Genomic DNA, 23,796 nt, shown 5'->3' with positions numbered 1-23,796 from the left:
AGCAGAAGGTTTCAACGTATCATCAACAACGAAGCCTATATCCCGTCCATGACTCCTAATGTGGAACCTTGCATGATGTAGCTATAATTCGGGTTCCTCTTTCCCACATGCATCACTTTGCACTTGCTCACATTAAACGTCATCTGCCATTTAGACACAAAAGATAATGCAGATGATAATGACAATAATGATGATGAAGTATTCTTTGCTATACTGAAGTCAAGTGTTTCAGAGATTCCTTTGATCAATACCTGCAGACCCTGTCAAAAGGCATCAGTAATATTGCAACCTTGCCTGATTTGAAGAACCTTTTTATCAGCCTGAACAATCCACTTCCTGTTAGCACTGGAGACCTTTTCAGCTGTGCTGAATTAATGACTCACAAGCACTGGCATGAGTGATAGTCATTTCCGAAAATTTAATTTTACTAAAAGCAAAGTGGACTGAATTGTAGAGCAAGAAAGTTGTTGGGATAAAAACATTAACAATAGTTGAATTCACCTAGCTCACTTTTATGTTTTACTCAAAAAGTATTATATAAGGCAATAACTTTTCTACTTAAGTACTTTTATTTTAGTTATTAAAAATACATTTATTTTTACTTAAGTATTTTGAATAACACTGGCTTTGCTTATTTATGTTCTTCTAACTAGTTGCCGCCATCTTTGAATACTGACATATAACTATAACATTAGATTGGAGGCTAGTTTATAACATAGAAAACATCAAGTTGTATGTGCCTGTTGAAAAGAAATTAAGGCTGCCAATATTTAATACACTAATAAGTATTCAGTTTATGGTCCTATGATTCGCCTAGTTACAGAGGTGGGTGGAACTAGAAGGTGCAAGAAAAAAAACGTGAGTGTGAGCGTGTGTCTTTGCGGTCTGCTGCATGTTGATGAAATGAACATGTTCCTTATGGCATTGCACGTTGTGAACAGATTATTCCTCCCGGGCTGCTGGGAAAAGACCTCTGCCAAGCTTTTCCACCCCGGGCTTCATCTACAAATTTTGACCACTGAGAGAATGAACAGATAGTGCAACGTGAACACTGTATTTAGAAGAACAGCTGTCAAAATGCAGAGAACGGAAGCAGTTTACGACTATCTGCCTTTGAATGAGACGGACTACTCCGATCTGCCGTGCGAAATCGTAATGGAAAACGGGACTTTCACCTGTCTGGAAAACTCTCACCGTAACACTGTGCTTCCGCCAGGTATAATTAGGGTTTGCACTCTGAATCAAAGGCAAAGCTTTCTGGAAAAGGTGACTTGCTGTCCTTTGTGGATAGGTTTAGTAGGGAAGCTGTGGGGCAGGTGTGAGGCTGGCAAGATTAATGAAGCATTTTCTGGTAGGAAGAGTAAAATGCGCTCGGAGGAAAGGCAGTGGGAGGCGATTCTCTAGGAATCGACTGAATGTTACTTGTCAAGCTTAACAAGCAAATGAGCTGGAACAAAAAAAAGAAAATGTTCTAGTCATTTATTAAATTAAGGGTTGTCATAGTTGTTCAGAATAGAACAATACAGGTCATTCGCTTAAGCATTCCAGGAAATTCTTTGCAGTAAAGACTGATTTTTTAAAAATAAGTTTAGAGTTATCTCTGAATTATAGTGAGTATGTTCATGTTTTCCCCTTCATTGAACAGTACAGGACGTGAAATATCATGCTTGAGAGCCATTTGTTCCCCTAGATTGATACAAAAGAATTGCTAGAGTTAAAAAAAATAATAATAATGAAAAGGAAAAGTTTGCTCACATAAGGGTCCACATGCAGTTCCTCACTTCCTGGTTCTCCATTGTGCTGCTTTGCAGATTTGCACCAGACGGTCCGGATCCTGCTCTATTCCTTGATCTTCTGTCTCAGCGTCCTGGGCAACAGCCTGGTCATCGCGGTTCTGATCCGGAACGCACGGATGCGGACGGTCACCAACATCTTCCTGCTCTCCCTGGCTGCCAGTGATTTGATGCTCTCCTTCTTCTGCATGCCTTTCACCCTCATCCCCAACCTGCTGAAAGATTTTATTTTTGGCAGCACCGTTTGCAAAACTGCCACTTATTTCATGGGTAAGTCTCCCTACTTCGCTATCCCCAAATGCTAATCCGGAATAAATCCATCAGAAAAAGAAAGAACCCCTTTCCAACTTGTTACCTAGTAAGTTTTATTAGGATCAGTTTGCTTCTTCTGAGTGAATGACTTGAGACTCTGCCATGTGTAATGCCGCCTCCAGCTACTCACTCACAAGGTGAACGAAGGTGTGTGCACATAGCTTCTAGAAGTCACATATCCTAGGGGCAGCTACTAACCTTTGCATCTGAATGTTTCGGCTAATGTGTAATGCATAAAAAGGGTAAGAAAGATAAGAAAACACGGCCTCAACTTGTAATACTGTAGTAACACAGACATAGGTGTCTGATCAGTACTCCTGGATTAAGTATAGAATGGTAGTACTGAGTTATTCGTTCAGGTGCATAAAGAATCTTGTTTTTCAAATGCATGTGAAATCCCGATTACGGGCTTTAATGAGGTCAAAATAAAACTGCATATACATTTGAATCAAACTGGAAGCAACGTCCACAGGTGTAGAGAGAATACCTGAATAAGTATATTCAAGGTTTAAAAAATACTTTTATACTTTGTTCCACATTATGTGCAATTAGAAATAAAACATTGAGAAGAGTATAGGATTTAAAATATAATATTAGTAAATTATTGTAACAAAGAACACATACATACTAAAAGTCTAACCTAAAATTATAGTGGTACTTTGGAACACTAAAAATTATCAGATCACCTTGGCTTAAAATAAGATCCATGCAAAATTCATTTCATTTTTCCCCCCAAGATTTAGTAATAATAATCAGCAGACACCTTATTTCTTAATTCACAATCCAGAAGCCACTAGAATGTGTTGATTATGTTGTTTAAGCTCTTGCTGAAGTTAAAAAAAAAATCATACTGGAAATTGTGAACCAGGTTATTAAATAGAGGAATATTTATCTTGGGGGAAGAGTGCCACATTTCAGGCTGCCTCAGAAGGTGATCAGTATCCATAAAACAGGACAAAAAAGTCATAGATAAGACATGTTACAAGTCAATCCCCAATCTATTGGTCAGTAAGATAATTCATAGGAATATATACCCTTCCCAACCCTAAATCATAAAAAAAAATAACCCAAAACATAAAATACAGTGCCCTCCAAATTTTTTTATCAGCTGAAAGTAGGCTGTTAAAGAACTTTATTTTTAAGGTTTGAGGAACATCTAACCAATCGGACAAAGCCTTGATTTTCTGGGAGAATCATTTCATCCACAAAGCCAGGAGGGTTAAGTTAAAATATTAGTACAATGATTTTAGACTGTATTGCCTTAACCAGAGGCAGTTCCATTAAATAAGCATCCTGAGAGTGAGGTACTCCACAAGGAACATACTGGATCAATCTAGTTCTGAAGAAGTTGCAGCTTGTGAAGAAACTTCTTCACATCAAAGGTAGATGTTAAAGTAGGGTGAACCGTACTACTAGCATGGATGATGGCTGCAAAACCAGTTTCATCAAACTAAGGGCAGAGAAGGTGAAGCTACCTTAGAGGAAAATAAGAGCCATGTGCCACTGAGGAGATCTGACTGTCTATCTTACTATCTACTTTGACTCCAAGACTGGTAATATAATGAATCTCAGTCTGTATATATATGTTTAATATTAAGCATTAAAAAATAATAATGCAACTCTGAGTTATTATACAACCATGCATAACACAAACACAACATTATAGGGGACCGCAATTCATAAACAGGGTCTCCATATATAAAAGACAAGTGGATTATTTATTGAGCTATCTTTATGCTCAATATTCAGCAGGCTGTGTCCAGTGTGAGAATGAACTATTTCAGTACCTGGGGCACATCACAAAAAACATACCCTCCAACTATCACTCCAGTCTCCATTCCCTCCACTCCACAGCAGTGCCAGAAATGCTATTTGAAAAGCCCCAGTTGACCCATCCTAGTTCTAGCCCTGGATCTCTCTCTTTACATTAGGCCAGTTGGGTGCAATATTGAAAAGCAATCAGGTGCTAACCACGTAAGTGTTTTTAAAATTTAAATTCCTTGCAAGCTAACCCACTCACTTTGGCCTCAGAGCATGATGTCCAGTCAAAGTTTAGCTCTATAAGATGAGCAGGGACTAGAGATTTTCTATCTACACTTCTTCCCTTGGTTCATTAATCTCATCCCATGGCTTTTCCTACCACCTCTATGCTGATGACTCCCAAATCTACCTTTCTACCCCTGATATCTCACCTTGCATCCAAACCAAAGTTTCAGCGTGCTTGTCTGACATTGCTGCCTGGATGTCTCAACGCCACCTGAAATTAAATATGACCAAAACCGAGCTTATCATTTTCCCCCCCAAACCCACCTCCCCGCTCCCCCCGTTTTCTATTTCTGTTGATGGCTCTCTCATTCTCCCTGTCTCCTCAGCTCGAAACCTTGGGGTCATCTTTGACTCTTCTCTCTCCTTCTCTGCTCATATCCAGCAGACCGCCAAGACCTGTCGTTTCTTTCTTTACAACATCCGTAAAATCCGCCCCTTTCTTTCCGAGCACTCTACCAAAACCCTCATCCACACCCTTGTCACCTCTCGTTTAGACTACTGCAATCTGCTTCTTGCTGGCCTCCCACTTAGTCACCTCTCCCCTCTCCAGTCGGTTCAAAACTCTGCTGCCCGTCTCATCTTCCGCCAGGGTCGCTTTACTCATACTACCCCTCTCCTCAAGACCCTTCACTGGCTCCCTATCCGTTTTCGCATCCTGTTCAAACTTCTTCTACTAACCTATAAATGTATTCACTCTGCTGCTCCCCAGTATCTCTCCACACTCGTCCTTCCCTACACCCCTTCCCGTGCACTCCGCTCCATGGATAAATCCTTCTTATCTGTTCCCTTCTCCACTACTGCCAACTCCAGACTTCGCGCCTTCTATCTCGCTGCACCCTACGCCTGGAATAAACTTCCTGAGCCCCTACGTCTTGCCCCATCCTTGGCCACCTTTAAATCTAGACTGAAAACCCACCTCTTTAACATTGCTTTTGACTCGTAACCACTTGTAACCACTCGCCTCCACCTACCCTCCTCTCTTCCTTCCCGTTCACATTAATTGATTTGATTTGCTTACTTTATTTATTTTTTTGTCTATTAGATTGTAAGCTCTTTGAGCAGGGACTGTCTTTCTTCTATGTTTGTACAGCGCTGCGTATGCCTTGTAGCACTATAGAAATGCTAAATAGTAGTAGTAGTAGTAGTAGGGCAGGGTTAAAATGTATCCAGTTTGCACAGACATTTATCCATTATCTAAGTGCAATTATCTTTTTAGGATGTCCACGCAGATAGCAGTTCTAACTTAAAATGGATCAGTTTAGGACTACATATTCAGTGTTTCTTCCCTAATCAGATGCACTGGCTAACGATAAGCAGGCTTTTAAATTTTATTTATTTATATCCTACTTTATCCCAAAGCGGGTTACAATGTGAACATACATAATTCAAAAACTCACATAACAATACAGTGACATAAAATCATTACATTTAAAATCTAAAATTTGCTGCTGGCCTTGAAAAAAATCCATATCGAGTTCGAGATTAGTCAGCCTCAAAGTATCTCACAAAAAGATATGTTTTTAAAAGTTTCTTAAAATTTGATCCCAATCTCAAATAACCAGGTAATTGATTCCAAAACATAGCCCCTGCTTCTGATAAAGCTTTTTGTACAAGTATCTGCCAATTTACAAATCGGGACACATAGTTGCTTAGTACTTTCTGAACGTGGAGACTGCCTTGGTTGATGTAAGATCAAAGCATCCGAATAATAATTCGATACTATAGCATGAACTCTTTGATGAATCAACATGAGCACTTTGAACAACACATGGCATTTAATAGGTAACCAATGAAGTTTTTTTAAACATTGGAGTCACATGATCCGATCTCTGCGAGTCAGTCAATAACCTTGCTGCTGCATTTTGCATAACCTTCGATGCTTGTATTCTGGCAGCTGACATGCCCTGATACAAGGAGTCAATCAATACTAGTTAGAATCCTCTGGGAGCGACAACTCAACTATGTCACATCAAAAAAGTCAATCCCATAAATACAAAATGGCAGATATGGTACCTGGTCAAGAAAGCCCCGACAAAATGGCCCCGACAAAATAGCTCCTGACAAAAAAGCTCCAAACAAAAAAAAGCTCCTGACATAATAGTCCTTGACATAACAGCAACTGTCAAAATGGCCTGCCCACAATATAACCCTTGACAAGTTAGCCGCATGACAAAAGGGCCCGATCAGGCTGCTCAGAATATGGGACTGCATTTTTTTCTAATCTTACCTTGTCAAACAGGATAAGGTAGGTAAGACTATGAAAATGATGACAATATCGCTTTTTTTAATATTAGCATGCTGATGGAAGAATAGCTTCTTTAAATAGCAGAACAGATCATGAATGCCAGTTTGTAGCTATAGAATTTTGTTTATTTATATATGCTTTATGCAATTGAATGCTGGTAGGAATCTTTATCAGTGAAGATTTCAGTTGTAGTTTATTATATTTTTTGTGATGTGCTATTTTTTCTGAGGGGGCTGTTTTGTTAAGGGGGCTATTTTGTCAAGGGTTGTTTTGTGGGAGGGGCAATTTTGTCAAGGGTTATTTTGTTACAAGACTGTTTTGTCAGGGCTATTATGACGGGGGTGCCGACAGATATCTATTGAGAAACACATAACATAACAATGCCTTCTAATGAAGATCCAAAAAGAGAGTTCAGTATAGGCTGTCACCGCAGCTGAGCACAAATTTCAGTGAGACAAGCTGCCAAAATGGAGAACCTTTGGAGAATTGAGCACTGGCGTCCCTGAGGAAGAAGGTTTGAAACAGAAATTTCTGTAGGATGTTGGAGACTTTCAGTGAATTAGCGACCAAGTTGAATTTTCAGATAAGTCTGCTCCTGTTAGCTTCATTTTTCTCCAGTGCCTTTAACTTACCATCTTTGCTACTTTTTATGGTAGTGGCAGATGGTTCTATTGTTTATGGGGCAAAGTTTGTACCCCCTTCATTAGGGGGTCCGAGCTATTTTTGGATATCTATTGAATAACACATATTTTCACTTTATTTAATTTATTACACGTCACTCATTGGGCGGTTCATGTTTTACTTTAATTTAGAGCCTTACTTATAGAGAGTAGCATATGATGTATAAAGCCTTTTAGTGAGCTGCTGTTGCGGCTTGTCTCACTGAAATTTGTGCTCGGCTGCGGTGACAGCCTATACTGAACTCTCTTTTTGGCTCTTTATTAGAAGGCATTGTCATGTTATGTGTTTCTCAGTAGATATCTGCCATTTTGTATTTATGAGATTGACTTTTTTTGATCTGATACAAGGAATTACAGTAATCCAATCTTGTTAGAATCAAACTCCGTGTGATTGTTTGAATATTGTAAGGCAGCACTGTCTCTGAATTTTGGCCCTGCTATATAGTCATTCCCCCTCTTCCCAAAAGCTGAACATTCCCATGATCTTGTTAAATTTTGTCCAGCCCCCAGAACACCCTTGGCCCAACCTCATGCTGTACAGATACATTTTGGACTTCCATTGAGCTGTCTGTCTCAAATGTATCTATTAGCTGGCAAGAAATTTAATTTAAAAAACATTTAAAAAGCACTTATGCTGCTGCTCTCACTTCACAAGTGCTTTTGAATATTGTCCCCATAGAAATTAACAGGAAATACAAAAATTTTCACTACTGGTGGTAACACTGCAGACCTTCTCTCTCACCAGCTTAAACACTGCATTTAGGGGGCCTGTGCTAGCGTCAACGCATGTTTTTTGACGCAAACTGAGACACCCTTTTACCACCGCGGGTAAAAGGCTGTATTTTTTTCTCAACAAGAATGGTTGTGCAGTAAGTGAGCTACTTACCGTGCGGCCATTTGGGGGGGGGGAAGCACTTACCACCACCCATTGAGGTGGCAGTAAGGGTTCCTGTGCTAATCCGACCGTAACCGGGCAGCGCATGGCGCTGCCTGATTACTGCCGGGTAAGCACCAGAGCTACAAAAATAGAAAATATTTTCATAGCGCCGGAAATGGCGCATGCTGGGGGTGAGAACTACTGCCAGGCTCCTACGATAGCTTGGCAGTAGTTCTAGATTGGGTGCAGCAATCCCATTGCAATGAAGCTACAAAATAGTAAATTTAAAATGAATTGGAGAAAATATTTCTTCACTCAGCTTGTAATTAAATTCTGGAATTCGTTGCCAGAGAATGTAGCAAAAGCAGTTAGCTTAGCGGGCTTTAAAAATGTTTGGCTAGCTTCCTAAAAGAAAAGTCCATAAGCCATTATTAAAATGGACTTGGGGAAAATCTACTGATTATTTCTAGGACAAGCAGTATAAAATGTATTCTACTGTTCCTGGATTGGCCACTGTTGGAAACAGGATGCTGAGCTTGATGGACCTCCAGTCTGTCCCAGTATTGCAATACTTATGTACTTAACTGCAATAACTGATTGCTAGCATCAATTAATTGCTAGTTATTGGCATGTTGCACAATTTATTTGTGTGCACTTCATCGATCCCTGCTGAAATTTCAGCATCTAGATTTGGGTGCCGTACATAGAATCCGGGGGAATGTGTGTGTGTTCATTTCTAGTTGTCATACTTTTACAAAACCCCTGAATTAAAATATATTAAAAATATTGTGCCCAATTCCGATAGCAGTAGCAGCATTTTAAGTGTGTGCACACAGAGTAGCATGTAGGGTGTACACGTTGGAATTGAGTTGTCCATGTTGAGGTGTGCCAATTTCCACTAGTACTGTAGAACAGGATCTGCGGCATAGAGCATGTTCTAAAGTACGTCAAAGAATGGACACTTATGCACTGGTTATGTGTGGCAGGAACTTCCATTTTAGATGCACAAACATCTAAAATACCAATGGTCACAACTTATTGACACAACATTAACATTAACAATGTAATTTATATTCCGCTAACACTTCGCTGTTCTAAGTGGATTACAAATCTACAAGAAGCTGCACACATCCAGGAAGTTACAAAAGTAATTAACAGAAATCTACATTCTCATTTGAAATCTACCAGTCCAAGCTAATTATCTAGTTCGCAAAATAAAATTTTGAAATAAATGAGTTTTCATAAGTTTCTGAAATTGAAAGTAACTTGAAGTGGTAAATAGAAGAATCTGAGCATCTTTACCGAGATGTGCTGCTTGAAAAGGAAAAAAAGAGTATCTAATAATCTAAATCTTTTCACATATTTTTGAAAAAAGGAAAAGTAAATAGAGATATTGATCTTTTAACTCTAATGCCTGTGTTTTCAAAGGCATGCTATAGGCTTGTTAGCATTTTTAATGCACGTTAAATGCTAATGTGCGTCAAACACTAACATGTCTATAGGAATATATTGGCGTATTAGCGTTTAATGCACCTTAACTTTAAAGGCACATTAAAAACGCTAACTTACCTTAGTAAACATACCCCTAATTTTTTGAGAGAAGATGAAATGACCTAAGAGATAAGGTGGAGCTAATCTATAAATTACTTTGTAAATAAAACAACAAAATTTGAATTGAACTCTAGCATAAACGGCAGCCAATGACTCTTTACAAAGAACTGGGATATAGAATCAGATTTTTTAGACAATAAATCAAATGAAGAACAGTATTTTGAACTGTCTGCAGTCATCTCAGTAGCTGTTTTGAAACACACAAAAAATGATATTACAGTAGTCCAACATACTCAAAGTGAAGGATTGTATGATTAGACAGAAATGATCTTGTTCAAAATATTTACACACCCATTGAAAATTATGCATAATAAAAAAGATCTTTGTGTTAATGTATTAACTTGAGAAACAAGTATATGTGCTGATATTTCAGATTATACATGTATATAGGCCAGCATATACAACACTGTCAGAGATCCCAATATCCTTGGCCAGTATTGCTTTTGGGGGGGAAACAATAATCTCCAGGGGACTATGGAGATAACTTCTCCTAATATCTACATGAAACAAGATTTTTTTCTAAAACCTGTGGACATAGGCATGCATTCCCCTGCATGTTTTTGACCCCCCCCCCCAGCTTAACCATTAAGCAAAATACACATGTCTTTAGGGCAACAAGGGAAGGAGGTTACCACAGAGCTTTTTGCCCCTAGCTATTTTGCTCTTAACTCTTTCACTGCTTTCTGCCACACCCATTATCCTTCATGAATTTCAGTATTTTCCTTATCATTATAAATATATATGAGCTTGATTCATTTGATGAGAATTGAAAGAATGGAACAGAACATACAAAGGCCGATAAAAGACAGAACTTTTCAACAAAGATGGGGCCCCTTTTGGATGACACTGAGGGGAATAATTGAATGTCGCCGGCGAAATAGATTGCCGGTGATCTATTTTGGCGGTGGCGCAACAGCTGGCCGGAACCGTATTATCAAAAAGATGGCCGGCCATCTTTTTTTTCGATAATACGGTTTGGACCTGCCAATTGCCTTGGATGTCGCTGGGTTTGAGATGGCCGTTTTTGTTTTTCAGTGATAATGGAAAAAAATGTCGGCCATCTCCAACCCGGCAACATCCAAGGCATTTGGTCATGGGAGGAGCCAGCATTTGTAGTGCACTTACATGCCAGGACACCAACTGGGCACCCTAGGGGTCAGTGTGGTGGACTTCAGAAACAGCTCCCACATGCATAGCTCCCTTACTGTGGGTGTTGAGCCACCCCCAAACCCCCTACCCACAAATGTGCACACACTAAAAGTGCTCCAGGGACCTGCACACACTCAGGCCTCTAGGACTTGTTGCTGCTGTATAACCTTGGCACAGCAGTTGACACCTGAAGACTAATGTCTTTGAAAAAGTGCTTTATTTGAATAAGCACCTTTACTCACAGTTAACTGCAGATCAGAGATTGTGCCCCACTGGTAAAGAGTCTCCCTGATACTGAGATTAGCAGTAGGTGGCAGAATGCTGTACAATGCCCTCTTTCAGCAACATTCAAGGTAATAACGTTTTCTAACGTGCGTAACACATGAAAGGGATCTAAAACTGGCTTACAAAAATGGCCACTACCTCATGGACTACCGGAAACAAAACAGGGCACACTCTGACCCAGTTAGCAGGGGGGAAAAGCACCATGGGAGTATAGCCCAATACTCTACACCCACCACAATGCATTGCTGATGTGACTCTGCAGGGCACCTAACAGAAAAGGTGTCAAACTCACCCGAGAACCACATCGCAACCACGGAAAGGCTGTCTGACGATACAACACATTCTGCTGTCATGGAGGTGGGTACGGGATTTGAGGCTGGCATACAGGCTGGCAAAAAAGTTTTTCATTTTAACTTTTGTAGTATGGGAGGGGGTTGACCACTGGGGGAGTAAGGGGCGGTCATCCCCCATTCCGTCCGGTGGTCATCTGGTCAGTTGGGGCACCTTTTTGAGACTTAGTCGTGAAAATAAAAGGACCAAGTAAACCCGGCCACATACCGCTTAACACCGATTTTTTATTCCATTATCGCCGAAAGCCAGCCATCTGGTAGCCACGCCCATGCCCGCCCATGCCCCGCCTTCGCTTTGCCGGTGACACGCCCCCTTGAACTTTCGTCGGTGAGGCGACGGGAAAGCGGCAATGCTGTTAAAAAAGCCAGCTTTCGATTTTACGCTTTTAGCCGCTTTTGCGAAATAGCCGGCAATCTCCCGATTTATGTCGGAAGATCGCCGGCGAAAAGTTTCGATTATAAGCTGGACTGACACCTGTGGCCAGAGGGCAGTTAATGAATATTTAAACAGGGTCGAATGTGAATGAATGTTGTGGAGGATCTAAGGAGCTGGATGTTGGGTAGGGGGCGGGAGGGGAGGGAAGGGAGGGAATACGAAGGATAAGGGAGGGGTAGGGAGGGAGGGGCGGTAGAAGGAAAAGGGTAACTTGTGGGGGGGAATGTAAAATCATTGAAGAGGAAAGTTGTGTAGTTTAAACTGTTACTTAACGTGTTCTGTCTGTTTCTTCAATAAAACATATTTAAACATAAATATATATGATGTTTTCTACAATAATGATATTTCTCAGCACTTATTGAATCTTAATGTGTTGCCAGTTAAGCAATGGAAGGGCCGAGGGGCACCATAGTTGGGCTGTGCTTAGGACATCAGTTGGTATTAATCACTCAAAACTTTAGCACCATCGGGTTTGAACAGTGCCTTTGACTGGCACATATTTTACTGACTTTTTCAGTTAATAAATGTTTCACCAATTGACTTAATTGAAGGCTAGCTACCCAGTTGCCAGTGAACACGCTGTTCCTTTAAATTTTGAAGCGGGTGTTCCTATTTAAACATCCTGACTTGGCGTGTGACGTTGCAGCGCCATTTTGAAATGAAGGACCTTTAAATGAAAGTAGGTGAACCAGCGGGTTGTTTTAGCTGCTGGATTTTAACTCTAAGGGAGTGTTATGTTTAAGAGTATAAATGACATATTTTGCTTTTCCAGATAATTTCACAGTGTAAAACAGCACTTGTTCCTGAGGAAGCCTGGTAGGGGGGTGAAACGGTGGCCCCGTAAACAGCGTTCAAAACCAAGGATTATTTTCCTTTGGTTTCTAAGGCAGGGGCGTAGCCAGGCAGCAGATTTTGGGTGGGCCTAGTCAAGAAGTGGGTGGGCACCAAGTGTTGTCCTCCTCCCCCCCCCCAATGCGATGAGGCCAGTATCAGCAGGTTAGGAAGCTTAGACTGCTGAAGTGGAAAGCAGTGTTTTCAGCACCATCAGGGGAAGGTCTTCAGCTGGCAAAGCTTGGGATCCCCACTAGCTACCACTAAATATGTGCTGCTGTTGGGTGGGCCTGAGCCCTAACTGGATGGGCCCCGGCCCACCCAGGCCCACCTGTGGCTACGCCACTGTTCTAAGGGCTTTTCTCCAATTTGACATAGTAATATCACAGCTGCTTTAGAATGTTATAGGCTAGTGTATGCAATTGATAGTATTAGATTACCTGTATTAAACACTAGCATTTACTGCATTTGTTTACATTTGTAAGAGATGGCCTTAATATGGCCCTGCCCCCAACATCTCACCCCAAACATGCCCAGACCATCCCCTGCCCCCACCCACCATATTCATGTTTAAGTTTTAGACATCTACTTCCTGGCTTTGAAAAATTGGGGTTTAGGTGTGTATGCAATATTTACGTCTAAATGCTGGATTATGCACATCTAAAACACACATAAGGGCTTCTAAAATAAGCAAAACACACAGACAGATAGACACACACACCATTGAATGGAAGCCTTGCTTGCTTTTAGCACAATGTTCATTCCACTAATTGACAGCCTTGCAAATTTACTATAATGTAAACACAAGTTAAAACAAATCTAACAATCCAAATCTCTATTATTTCCATTACATAGAAGGATGATAATTTAAACAATTGCTCCTATTGTACAAATTGATAATGTCACCCTCTTACCTCTTGTAATATAATAGAAACATTTTTATCAGCAAGGTGAGTCTACTTATTTTTATTGCATGTGCACTGTAACATAAATGTTATCTGTATTACCTGTAGATATATTCCACTATTATTTAATCACTGCATATGTGAGCAAACCTATCTTGTTTTATTTATGATCTTTAATACAACACTACTTTGTATTTCTCATTCTGGAAATGGCGATTGCCACTATGGCATACTATAAGCCACATTGAGCCTGCAAAAAGGTGGGAAAATGTGGGATACAAATGCAACAAATAAATAAATGGTGATGAGTCAGAGGATAGGTAAAAAGAGAGAGAGCTTCTGACCAATGCAAATCTTGGGCTCTACAAGTCATTTAGGGGTCCTTTTACAAAGGCGTGCTGAAAAGTGGCCTGCGGTAGTGCAGACACATGTTTTAGGCGCACACAGCATTATTTTTCAGCGCATCTGTAAAAAATGCCTTTTTAACATTTTTTGCCGAAAATAGACGTGCAGCAAAATGAAAATTGCCGCACATCCATTGTGGGTCTGAGACCTTACCGCCAGCCATTGACCTAGCGGTAAAGTCTCACACGGTGGTAATGACCTTCGTGTGTGAAATGCCACTTGGCGTGCGTCCAATACGCACGTCCGAAAATAAAAATTATTTTTAGGATGCATGTATCGGATGTGCGCCAAAAATGAAATTACCGTAAGAGCAACATGGTAGCTGGGTGGTAACTCCATTTTGGCACATGTAGACGGTTACGTGGCTTAGTAAAAGGGCCCCTTAGGGCCATGTTTACTAAAGCTTAGCAGGCACTAATAGGCCGCATGGCTCATAGGAATAAGATAGACCATGCAGCACTTAGCATCCACTAAACTTTAGTAAAAATGGCCCATGGAGGGGCATAATCGAACGGGGACGACCATCTCTAAGGCACCCATCTCTAAGGACATCCCGGGAAATGGGCGGGGAAACCGCTATTATCAAAACAAGATGGGCGTCCATCTTCCGTTTCGATAATACGGTCAGGTACGCCCAAATCTCAAAATTTAGGTCATCCTTAGAGATGGTCGTCCCCGGTTTTCAGCGATAATGGAAACCGAGGACGCCCATCTCAAAAATGACAAAATCCAAGGCATTTGGTCGTGGGAGGAGCCAGCATTTGTAGTGCACTGGTCCCCCTCACATGCCAGGACACCAACTGGGCACCCTAGGGGGCACTGCAGTGGACTTCATAAATTGCTTCCAGGTGCATAGCTCCCTTACCTTGGGTGCTGAGCCCCCCCCAAAACACACTCCACACAACTGTACACCACTACCATAGCCCTAAGGGGTGAAGGGGGGCACCTACATGTGGGTACTGTGGGTTTTGGGTGGGTTTTGAAGGGCTCACATTTACCAGCACAAGTGTAACAGGTGGGGGGCATGGGCCTGGGTCCGCCTGCCTGAAGTGCACTTAACCCACTAAAACTGCTCCAGGGACCTATATACTGCTGTCAGGGAGCTGGGTATGACATTGAGGCTGGCATAGAGGCTGGCAAAAAAAAATTTTAAAGTTTTTTTTAAGGTGGGAGGGGGTTGGTGACCACTGGGGGAGTAAGGGGAGGTCATCCCCAATTCCCTCCAGTGGTCATCTGGTCAGTTTGGACACCTTTTTGAGGCTTGGTCATGAAAAAAAATGGACCAAGTAAAGTCGACCAAATGCTCATCAGGGACGTTCTTCTTTTTTCCATAATCAGCTGAGGATGCCCATGTGTTAAGCACACCCCCCCCCCCCCCGTCCCACCTTCGGTACACTGCCGACACCCATGGGAACTTTGGTCATCCCTGCAACGGAAAGCAGTTGAGGATGCCCAAAATTGGCTTTCAATTGTGCCGATTTGGGTGACCCTGAGAGAAGGACGCCCATCTCCTGATTTGTGTCGAAAGATGGGCGCCCTTCTCTTTCGAAAATGCCCCTGTTAGTGTCCTAGAGCAGATGACTTGGTGGTCTTAGTCCAATTTCTAGTAGGCAGGCACCCTTTGTAAGATATTAAACTAGGAATTCTTTTCCCATTTGTTGTTAGTTGGTACTCAAAGAAGACAGACTAAGATCTGATGAGTCACGAAGAAAACTACAGTCTCATCACTTGAAGTTATTACTTCAGGAGAGGATTGGTGCAAACCAGAGCACTTCTGTGGATATATATTTGGATTGTTGAGGCTGTAGGCATGATCTGTTTTGTGAGCAAATACGGAATTACAGTAATGTTAATCTGATACCATGTCGGACTATAAATTTACTAGTGGTTATAATAAAAATGTTGCCTGCTAGTTTATTTTCAAAACAGGTAAATATGTGTCCATTTTATGTCTGTTTTAATGTACGCAGGAATTTCTGTAAGTGTATCCACTTTCAACCTGGTTGCCATATCTTTGGAGAGATACAGTGCTATCTGCAAACCTTTGCAGTCCAGAGCATGGCAGACAAAGAGCCATGCACTGAAGGTGATAGCTGCTACCTGGTTTTGCTCCTTTACCATCATGGTGCCCTACCCAATTTACAGCACTTTGGTACCTTTTACAAAATCTCACAACAGAACAGGCAACATGTGCCGTCTTCTTTGGCCAAGTGATGTCACCCAGCAGTCATGGTAAGATATTTCAGGTGACTTTTTTTCTGAAGTAAAATTTAAAAAAATTTAAAAAATAGAGTTTATGACTACAGCTTAGTCATTGCAGACAGGGCCACAGACTTTGGCTCCCCCTGGAGGTGTAAGGAGGGGAATGAATAACCAATTTGGGGAAAATGAGAATTGATGCATATAGTTTAAATCTGTTCTTAAATATCAAAACACTTGCTATATATTTCTCCAGTTCAGAAGAATGGTATTCTTAAAAATACAGTACATATATTTCAGTGGGGATAGTGGATCAACACTCCTGTTGCTCCTTTACTTCTTGTTGGCTACACTATTTCTCCAACACTCATCTTTGTTTGTAATGTTCTAGATTCCTACACCTCGATGGTTGACATCTCCATGCTCCTTTACTTCTACCACTGCTGCCACCAGGGACCTGAGCTCTCCCTTCTCTCTTCCTTTCTCCCTCATTTACTCCATCTTTCTGTTATCACCTTCCAACCTAATTTGGTATCTCTTTCACTACTCTGCAGCTTTTCCTCCACTCCATTTCCTGTCTCCTCCTCTTCCAATCATTTCTTTGTATCCCATTTCCTCTAGCTCTTCTGCTTCTCCACCTCTCGTCTCTATGCCTTTCCTATGTGTGACACCTACCTCACCCAATCAGAGTTGCCAAGTGACCCAGTTCCAGGAGGGAGACTTTTGGGCTAGTCCCAGTTGTAAACTTACATCCCAAAGCAGTGTGGTATTTGTAGTCCCTGATTATAGCCATTGAAATCAGTGTTCCAAGTCCCATAATGTATCAGGGTGAGTGTCAGAAATCCAGGACTGGTTTCAAATCTCCCTCCTGGAACTGGGTAATTTGGAAGGGCTAGATTCTACACTTCTTCCTTCTCCAGCATTTCTGCTCTTCCCCCTTGCCCTATACCCCTTTCCTTTACTCTGTCTCCCTGCCTTGCTCAGGAAACCTAATTGAGTGACAGGAGCCCAGCATTCTGTTGCCATCCAACCTTGTGGACCTGCACATTGTGGCATACTAATAAGTATACAATCCCAGAAATCAAAAACCAAGGCTTGAGACTGAACTGAACACATTTTTAACAAATGCAGTGCAGCTCGAAATCAGGGTAGTTGCTGTCATGATCTTTTAGTCTGCCTGTATGTGGATAGGGTTGCCAACTGGATCCAGATTCGCCAAAGAGGGTTGATCCAGTCTTGGGTTTACCCCATTGCATGCAGGGACTTTTGGTTTTGATTTTCCTATACATTTCCTAAGAAAAGTAAGACCACAAGTCCCTGCTTGCAATGGGGTAAACCCAGGACTGGATCAACCCCTGTCGGGCAACCTTATAATGTGGAGCCTGAACATTTGATCCCTGGGAGGGGTGGAGCATAAGCAAAACTGAACTAGTAGGAAGTACGAATAAATCCTGTTGATTACTACTAGGATATCTGTCTCAAGGATATTATAACCAGCAGCCAGGAAGTACTGACCCATGAATTTTTAAAATGCTTGCAGTTCTAGCACAACAGGCTCCCGTCACTCTTCTTGTCAGGTCCTGAATGATAATGGCCCAGTGGTCTGCTCTGCATGGCTAGATTTGCAGTTCAGGCAGCTACTGGAAGTTTGCTTTATGGCCACTTACACTTTTATAGGGAATGTTGGCCAGGAGCCCAGCACAGGAGCATTATCGTGTGGGTTCTTATTTGACCAGTTTTGAAGCAGGAAACAGACTAGAAACAAACAGAGAAAACTGTATAAATCAAAAGACACTGAGTAAATGCATTCTGTTTCTAAAACTATTTTAAAAATGTATCAGAAAATTAATTAGAATTTTCAGAACTCCTGCCATTTCAATTCAGTTCAATTCAGATCTTAAATACCACTAATATCCCCTATTCAGGATTCAGTGCAGTTTAGTTTATAGATGGGTCTAGATTAGGTATAATTTTTTAGAAAGGACATTGGTTGTGTACAGTTTTTATGGTTGAATGCCATGTTAAGTGATCTTCGAAGGCTTGGTGAATTTACTTAGTCCTGTAGGCAGTCTGGGATATAATGTGATGGTAATTGTTATGTAGTAGTCTCTGGAAAGAGGTCAGTTTTTAACCTCTTCTGGAAACTAAGGTAGTTAGGCTCTGGTGGGAGGGAGGTCCAGAGCCCGAGGTGAGGGGGCACATTTTAGCCCCCCCCTGGTGCCAGTGCCCCCACCACTTTTGCCTCCCCTGACGATGACGCCCCTCCTCCATCCCTTTCAACCCCCCCCCCGCCGCCGCCAACTCTCCCCCACCGCCGTCAGGTACCTTTGCTGGTGGGGGTCCCCAACCCCCACCAGCCAAAGTCCCTTCAGCGCCGGTCTCCAAGTTCAGTGTGTTCGCTGATCTGGATTCTGCAGGACATCAGGACTCACAGAAACAGAATCCAGATCAGCAATGCGCTGGAGACCAGCGCTGACGAGGACTTCGGCTGGCGGGGTTTGGGGACCCCCATGAGCAAAGGTACCTGATGGCAGCAGGGGAGGGTTGGCGGCGGTGGGAGGGGGAGGGTCAAATGTGGCAGGGGAGGGTCGGCGGTGGGTGGGTGAAAGCAGGGGGGCCAGGGCTAAATCTATGGGGGCCCATGCCCCCGTGGCCCCACCTAGCTACGCCTCTGGTTCTAGTGGCCAGGGAAAGCGAGTTCCTTAGACAGATATGTAACACAGGGAAGAGCGAACTGAAGATCTGCTGGTATTCAGCTGGTCGCCCTCGGCATTTTTTTTCTAGCATCGCTCCTGTCCATTTACCACTGGACCACCAGGGATTCTGCAGTGGGGGCCCGGACCTATATTGCACCTTCAGTAGTGGTGGTAGTGGGGGGTTTTATTTCTGTTCCGGGGGTGGAAGAGGGGAAGCTGGAGCCACCATCTGGAAGGTAACTGGGCACCAGTTGATATTCAGACTGATGCCTGGTTACCTTCATCGCATAAAGGGGTGCTTTTACTAAGGTGTGCTAACAGATCTAATGATTAGCACATGGTAATGGTAAGACACTCATCAGAATATAATGAGTGTCTTATCATTTAGCACACGCTAAACATCATTAGCTTGCACTAAATCCATTAGCGCACTTTAGAAAAAGGACCCCAAAGTTAGGACAGCCTTTTTTCTGTCCTAACTTTATGCTGGGTCCTAGGTGGTTATAAGGCTGAATATCGCCATTAATTGGCTAGGTGGCTGCTCCACCCCTGGCCCGCCCTTAACCTGTCCACTTAAGTACTGATGAATATTGCTGCTTAGCCCTGGACAAGTGATTTAAACACTGGAAATAAATAGAGCAGATCAGTGGTAGATATACACAGACTTTAATAGTAGAGTTTCAAACTATAGTATGTTGTCTGACACAGGCTGTGTTTCACCCAGAAAGGCTGCGTCAGGAGCTGTGTTGTGATCTTCACTGTAAAAAGCTCGTTACAAGATGTGTAAGCTATTCTCCAACATAAACGTGAACCGCACCATAGTAGAAAAAGCCAGCACAAGCTCAATTCACATAACCAAGGTCGAATCGTACTCCAATGAAATGCCAGCGTGCACACTGACGTTTTACAGTGAAGATCACAACATATAAAGGGACTATTTTTGTACCTGTGACAATAGAGGGTTAAAGTGACTTGCCCAGAGGCACAAGGAACTGTAGTGGGACTTGAACCCTGTTCTCATTCTCAGGCCACTGCACCAGCTATTCCTAATAGAGATATGATAGAGGTCTATAAAATCCTGAGTGCAGTGGAATGGGTAGATGAGAATCACATGTTATCCTCTTTCCAAAGATACAAGGACTAGGGTTCACGCAACACAGCTACAAAATAGTACATTTAAAACAAACCAGAGAAACATTTCTTCATTCAATGTATAATTAAACTCTGGAATTTGTTGCCAGAGAATGTGGTAATATCAATTAGTTTAGCAGGGTTTAAAAAAGGTTTGGACAAGCTCCTAAAAGAATAGCCCATAAACCATTATTAAGATGGAGTTGGGAAAATCCACTGTTTATTCCTGGAATAAGCACCATGAAATTTATTTCACTCTTTTGGGATCTTGCCAGGTACTTGTAACCACTGTTGGAAGCAGAATGCTGGGCTTGGTGGACCTTGATTTGTCCCAGTATGGCAATGCTTATGTATTTATGAATTTGCCACTTTGTACTAGTTGCACCTCGTTTTTCTTATTTATTGATTACTAGGAGGTCCTTTTACTAAGGTGCGCTAACAGATGTATTGCATGCTAACGATTAGCGCATGCTAAATGATAAGACGTACATAGGAATATAATGAATGTCTTATCATTTAGTGCATGCTAATCATTAGCACACCTTAGTGAAAGGACCTTTAAGTCTTTTGCATTTCTTGACTGCTGTGGTCTTTAAACCATGTGAGCGGTATTTAGTTTAGCAGTGACATTATCAATTGCACAAATTATTTTTCATCAATATAAGCCCATTGATTTATCAGAGTTTTGCTTTCACTATTGGAAATGTTGACCCCTTACTGTTTAAAGGAAGGAGCATAGATAAGAATGAAAAGGGAAAAGTCTATGTTTCAGTAGATGAAAAGAGATAACATGCCATTGAGAACACAACCAATTACAACAATTCAGTGTCTGTTGAATTGTGTCGTGAAGTGTTACATTATAGCTTGAAATAGTAAATATTTTAGTTTCATTAACATGTTCACTTGCTGTGCCTTCTGCATCCACATTGTCCTTCAACAGCAAACTAATTAAAAATGTACAGAAATGCATCTTGAAGCTAACATTTCTTTTGCTTCCTGGACTCAATACATATATTTGGCTTTTCAGGTACATTTTCTTGTTACTGATTCTCTTTCTGATGCCTGGGATTGTAATGATGGTTGCCTATGGTTTAATTTCTCTGGAGCTGTACCAAGGAATACAGTTTGAAGTCAGTCAGAGGACATTTTCTCCAGGTAAAACTGCTTTCCTTTTTCTAGTTTCTTTGACAACATTTCACATGAGAGGTCATAAGGACAGAAGATTTGCTCCCCTCCCCCCCCCCCCCCCCCCCACTTTTACAAAACTGTGCTAGCGGCTGCCGGTGCGGTAATGCTGACACAGCCCATTCAAACTGAATGGGCTGTGTCGGCATTGCCACGCAGCAGCTGCTAGTGCAGCATTGTAAAAGGGAGTTGGGGTGGAGGATTCCTTGCTTTTGATTAACTTCACCCATTAACATTTATATTTTTGGAGATCAAGCTACCTAAGGGGGGTCTTACTCAGGGCTTTTTTTGAGGGGGTATTTGGGGGTACTGAGTACTGGCACCTTTTCCATTGTCTGCTAAAATTGACCCATGGTCCCCAAGTTTTAATGAAAGAGCTTAGGCTCTATACACCAATTATGCCTTGTCATAGATTCTGTGACTGGTTGCAGGGGCCTGGCTATTGTGGGATGGGTCCCTCAGTGATCACCCCACCAGTGAAGGGTGGCTTAGCATTTGAGTACCTGCACCTTTTTTGCTAGAAAAAAATGCACTGGTCTTACTAAAGATTAGCTCGAGTTATCTACAGCAGGGCCCATTTTATTCCTATGGGCCCTGCTGCAGATAACTCAAGCTAATCTTTAGTAAAAGACCCCCCAAAACTGCTACAATCAACAAATCTGTTCCTTTTGTCTGCAGAGAGAAAAAGCAGCATCAGTAGCAATAGATATGAGGATGGTGATGGATGCTACTTGCAGAAAAGCAAGAGGAGAAAAAGGCTGGAAATGCAACAGCTATCCACCAGGAGCAGCACAAAGATTAACCGGGCAAGAAGCAACAGCTCAGCTGCAAACTTGCTGGCTAAGAAGCGAGTAATTCGGATGCTGATTGTCATTGTGATTTTGTTTTTCCTCTGCTGGACTCCCATATTTAGCGTGAATGCTTGGAGAGCCTTCGATACAACATCAGCAGACCTGTGGCTCTCAGGGGCCCCAATCTCGTTTATTCATTTATTGTCCTATACCTCTGCCTGTGTGAACCCCATCATCTACTGCTTCATGAACAAACGCTTCCGCTTGGGCTTCCTGGCCACTTTTACGTGTTGTCCCAGGCGCCACACTCAAGCCCGAGCGATGGCAGCAGGGGTGGCAGAGGAAGACAGCAGAACCACAGGGGCCATGCTCTCCAGGTACACATACACGAATGCCAGTATGACTGGTGCTGCTCATGCTATGGCTCCCACATGAGAGAGAGAGCACCAATCAAGAGGTTCAAGTTCATAGTTCCACAGGGGGTGGATTCTGTTATGAAAGTGGAACCTGGTTTTGATTGGAAGATGACCTTGTTTCCGAAGAGCAAAAGCAGCTTTGATTGATGGAGCCAGAGAGTTAGAGGATCAGCAAAGATGTGGGTTCTCTGTCATGGGTTCAGTTAGTACTTTGCCCTAGCTTTTGTATCATTGTTTTGTTTTCCATTTGCTGTTCATTTCTTGGCAGCTATGAAGAAAATCCTCCTAGTGATTGGGAATCCTGGCATTCCTAAGCTCCCTAGGCTGACAGAATATCCTTTGAATGGATAACTTAGCCCACAAAGTCAAAATCCCAAGATTCAGATATATTTTCAGCAAATGCTGTATTAATTTAAATAATAAAGTTTGGTTGAATATTAGAGATCTTTAATAGATGTGACTATAAACCTTAGAACGTACAAAACATATCTTTCAGTTTTTATTCATGAGACATGATAAAACTAGAAAATTTTAAAGGCAATTCTGTAACTTGGCACCTACAGTTACGTGCATCAGAGGTGCTAAAATTGGCAGTTACTCATTCCTAAGTGCTATACCGCGTAACTTGCAAAGGCTGTATCTGTGTGGGTGGAGCATGGGCAGGTGATGGGTGTGTCTCCAATTTATGTGCATAACTTAGGGCCTTTTTTACTAAAGGGTTGGCACACGGTAATTGGCTTGCTGTGCACCAATCTGGAATTATTGCCGGGCTACCAGAGGAGCCCGGCAGTAATTTCCACCCCGAGCAAGCAGCATTTCCTGCGCTACATTAATATTTCCTATTTTTGTGCATGCTGCCCGGTTACCGCTGGGTTAGCGCAAGAGCCCTGTAAATGCTGCCCCTGAAATGGCTGTGTGCACAGACATTTCTTGTTGAGAGAAAAAAGACAGTCTTTTACCCACTGCAGTAAAAGGGGGCCTCAGCGCGCATCAAAAACACATGCTGATGCCAGCACAGGCCCCCTTTTACCGCAGCTTATTAGAGAATTCTATAAGTTACTAGTAAAAAGGCCCGTTTCAGAAACAAATGAAATGGGCGCTAGCAAGGTTTCCCTCGGAGTGTGTATGTTTGAGAGAGTGTATGTGAGAGTGACTGTGTGAGAGAGAGAGAGTGAATGTGCGAGTGTGTGTGTGTGACAGAGAGAGAGTGAGACTGGGTGCGAGTGTGTCTGTGAGAGAGAGAATGTGTGTGCCAGGGCCCCCCTCCTTCCCGCCCTCTGAGTTCCAGGGTCATCCCCCCTCCCTCCCTCCCTCCGAGTTCCAAGGTTGTCCCCTCCCTCCCTCCCTCCCTCCGAGTTCCAGGGTCGTCCCCTCCCTGCCTCCCTCCGAGTTTCAGGGTCCCTTCCCTCTCCTGCATTATGCTCTCTCCCCTGCATTCATCCATATGCAGGCA

General features: G+C 42.3%; 1 protein-coding gene across 1 annotated transcript; it reads left to right on the top strand.

Moving 5' to 3' along the window:
• The first annotated feature begins 938 nt into the window (after nucleotides 1-938).
• On the top strand, nucleotides 939-22,715 carry CCKAR (cholecystokinin A receptor). The gene is made up of 5 exons (XM_030192611.1): nucleotides 939-1,216; nucleotides 1,812-2,063; nucleotides 15,896-16,157; nucleotides 20,979-21,106; nucleotides 21,815-22,715. The coding sequence occupies exons 1-5, from the start codon at nucleotides 1,078-1,080 to the stop codon at nucleotides 22,360-22,362; spliced, it is 1,329 nt and encodes a 442-aa protein (XP_030048471.1). The 5' UTR covers nucleotides 939-1,077; the 3' UTR covers nucleotides 22,363-22,715.
• The last annotated feature ends 1,081 nt before the right edge of the window (nucleotides 22,716-23,796 follow it).

This window comes from Microcaecilia unicolor, chromosome 2 (assembly GCF_901765095.1).
Source record: "Microcaecilia unicolor chromosome 2, aMicUni1.1, whole genome shotgun sequence".
Taxonomy (NCBI): Eukaryota; Metazoa; Chordata; class Amphibia; order Gymnophiona; family Siphonopidae; genus Microcaecilia; species Microcaecilia unicolor.
Note: the sequence above shows the minus strand (reverse complement) of the source record. Positions and strands in the feature narration are given on the sequence as shown.

Coding starts and splice junctions, on each gene's coding strand:
- CCKAR (XM_030192611.1), top strand. CDS start 1,078: ATGCAGAGAACGGAAGCAGTTTACGACTATCTGCCTTTGAATGAGACG. Junction 2,064..15,895: donor AACTGCCACTTATTTCATGG/GTAAGTCTCCCT, acceptor TAATGTACGCAG/GAATTTCTGTAAGTGTATCC. Junction 21,107..21,814: donor TCAGAGGACATTTTCTCCAG/GTAAAACTGCTT, acceptor TTTTGTCTGCAG/AGAGAAAAAGCAGCATCAGT.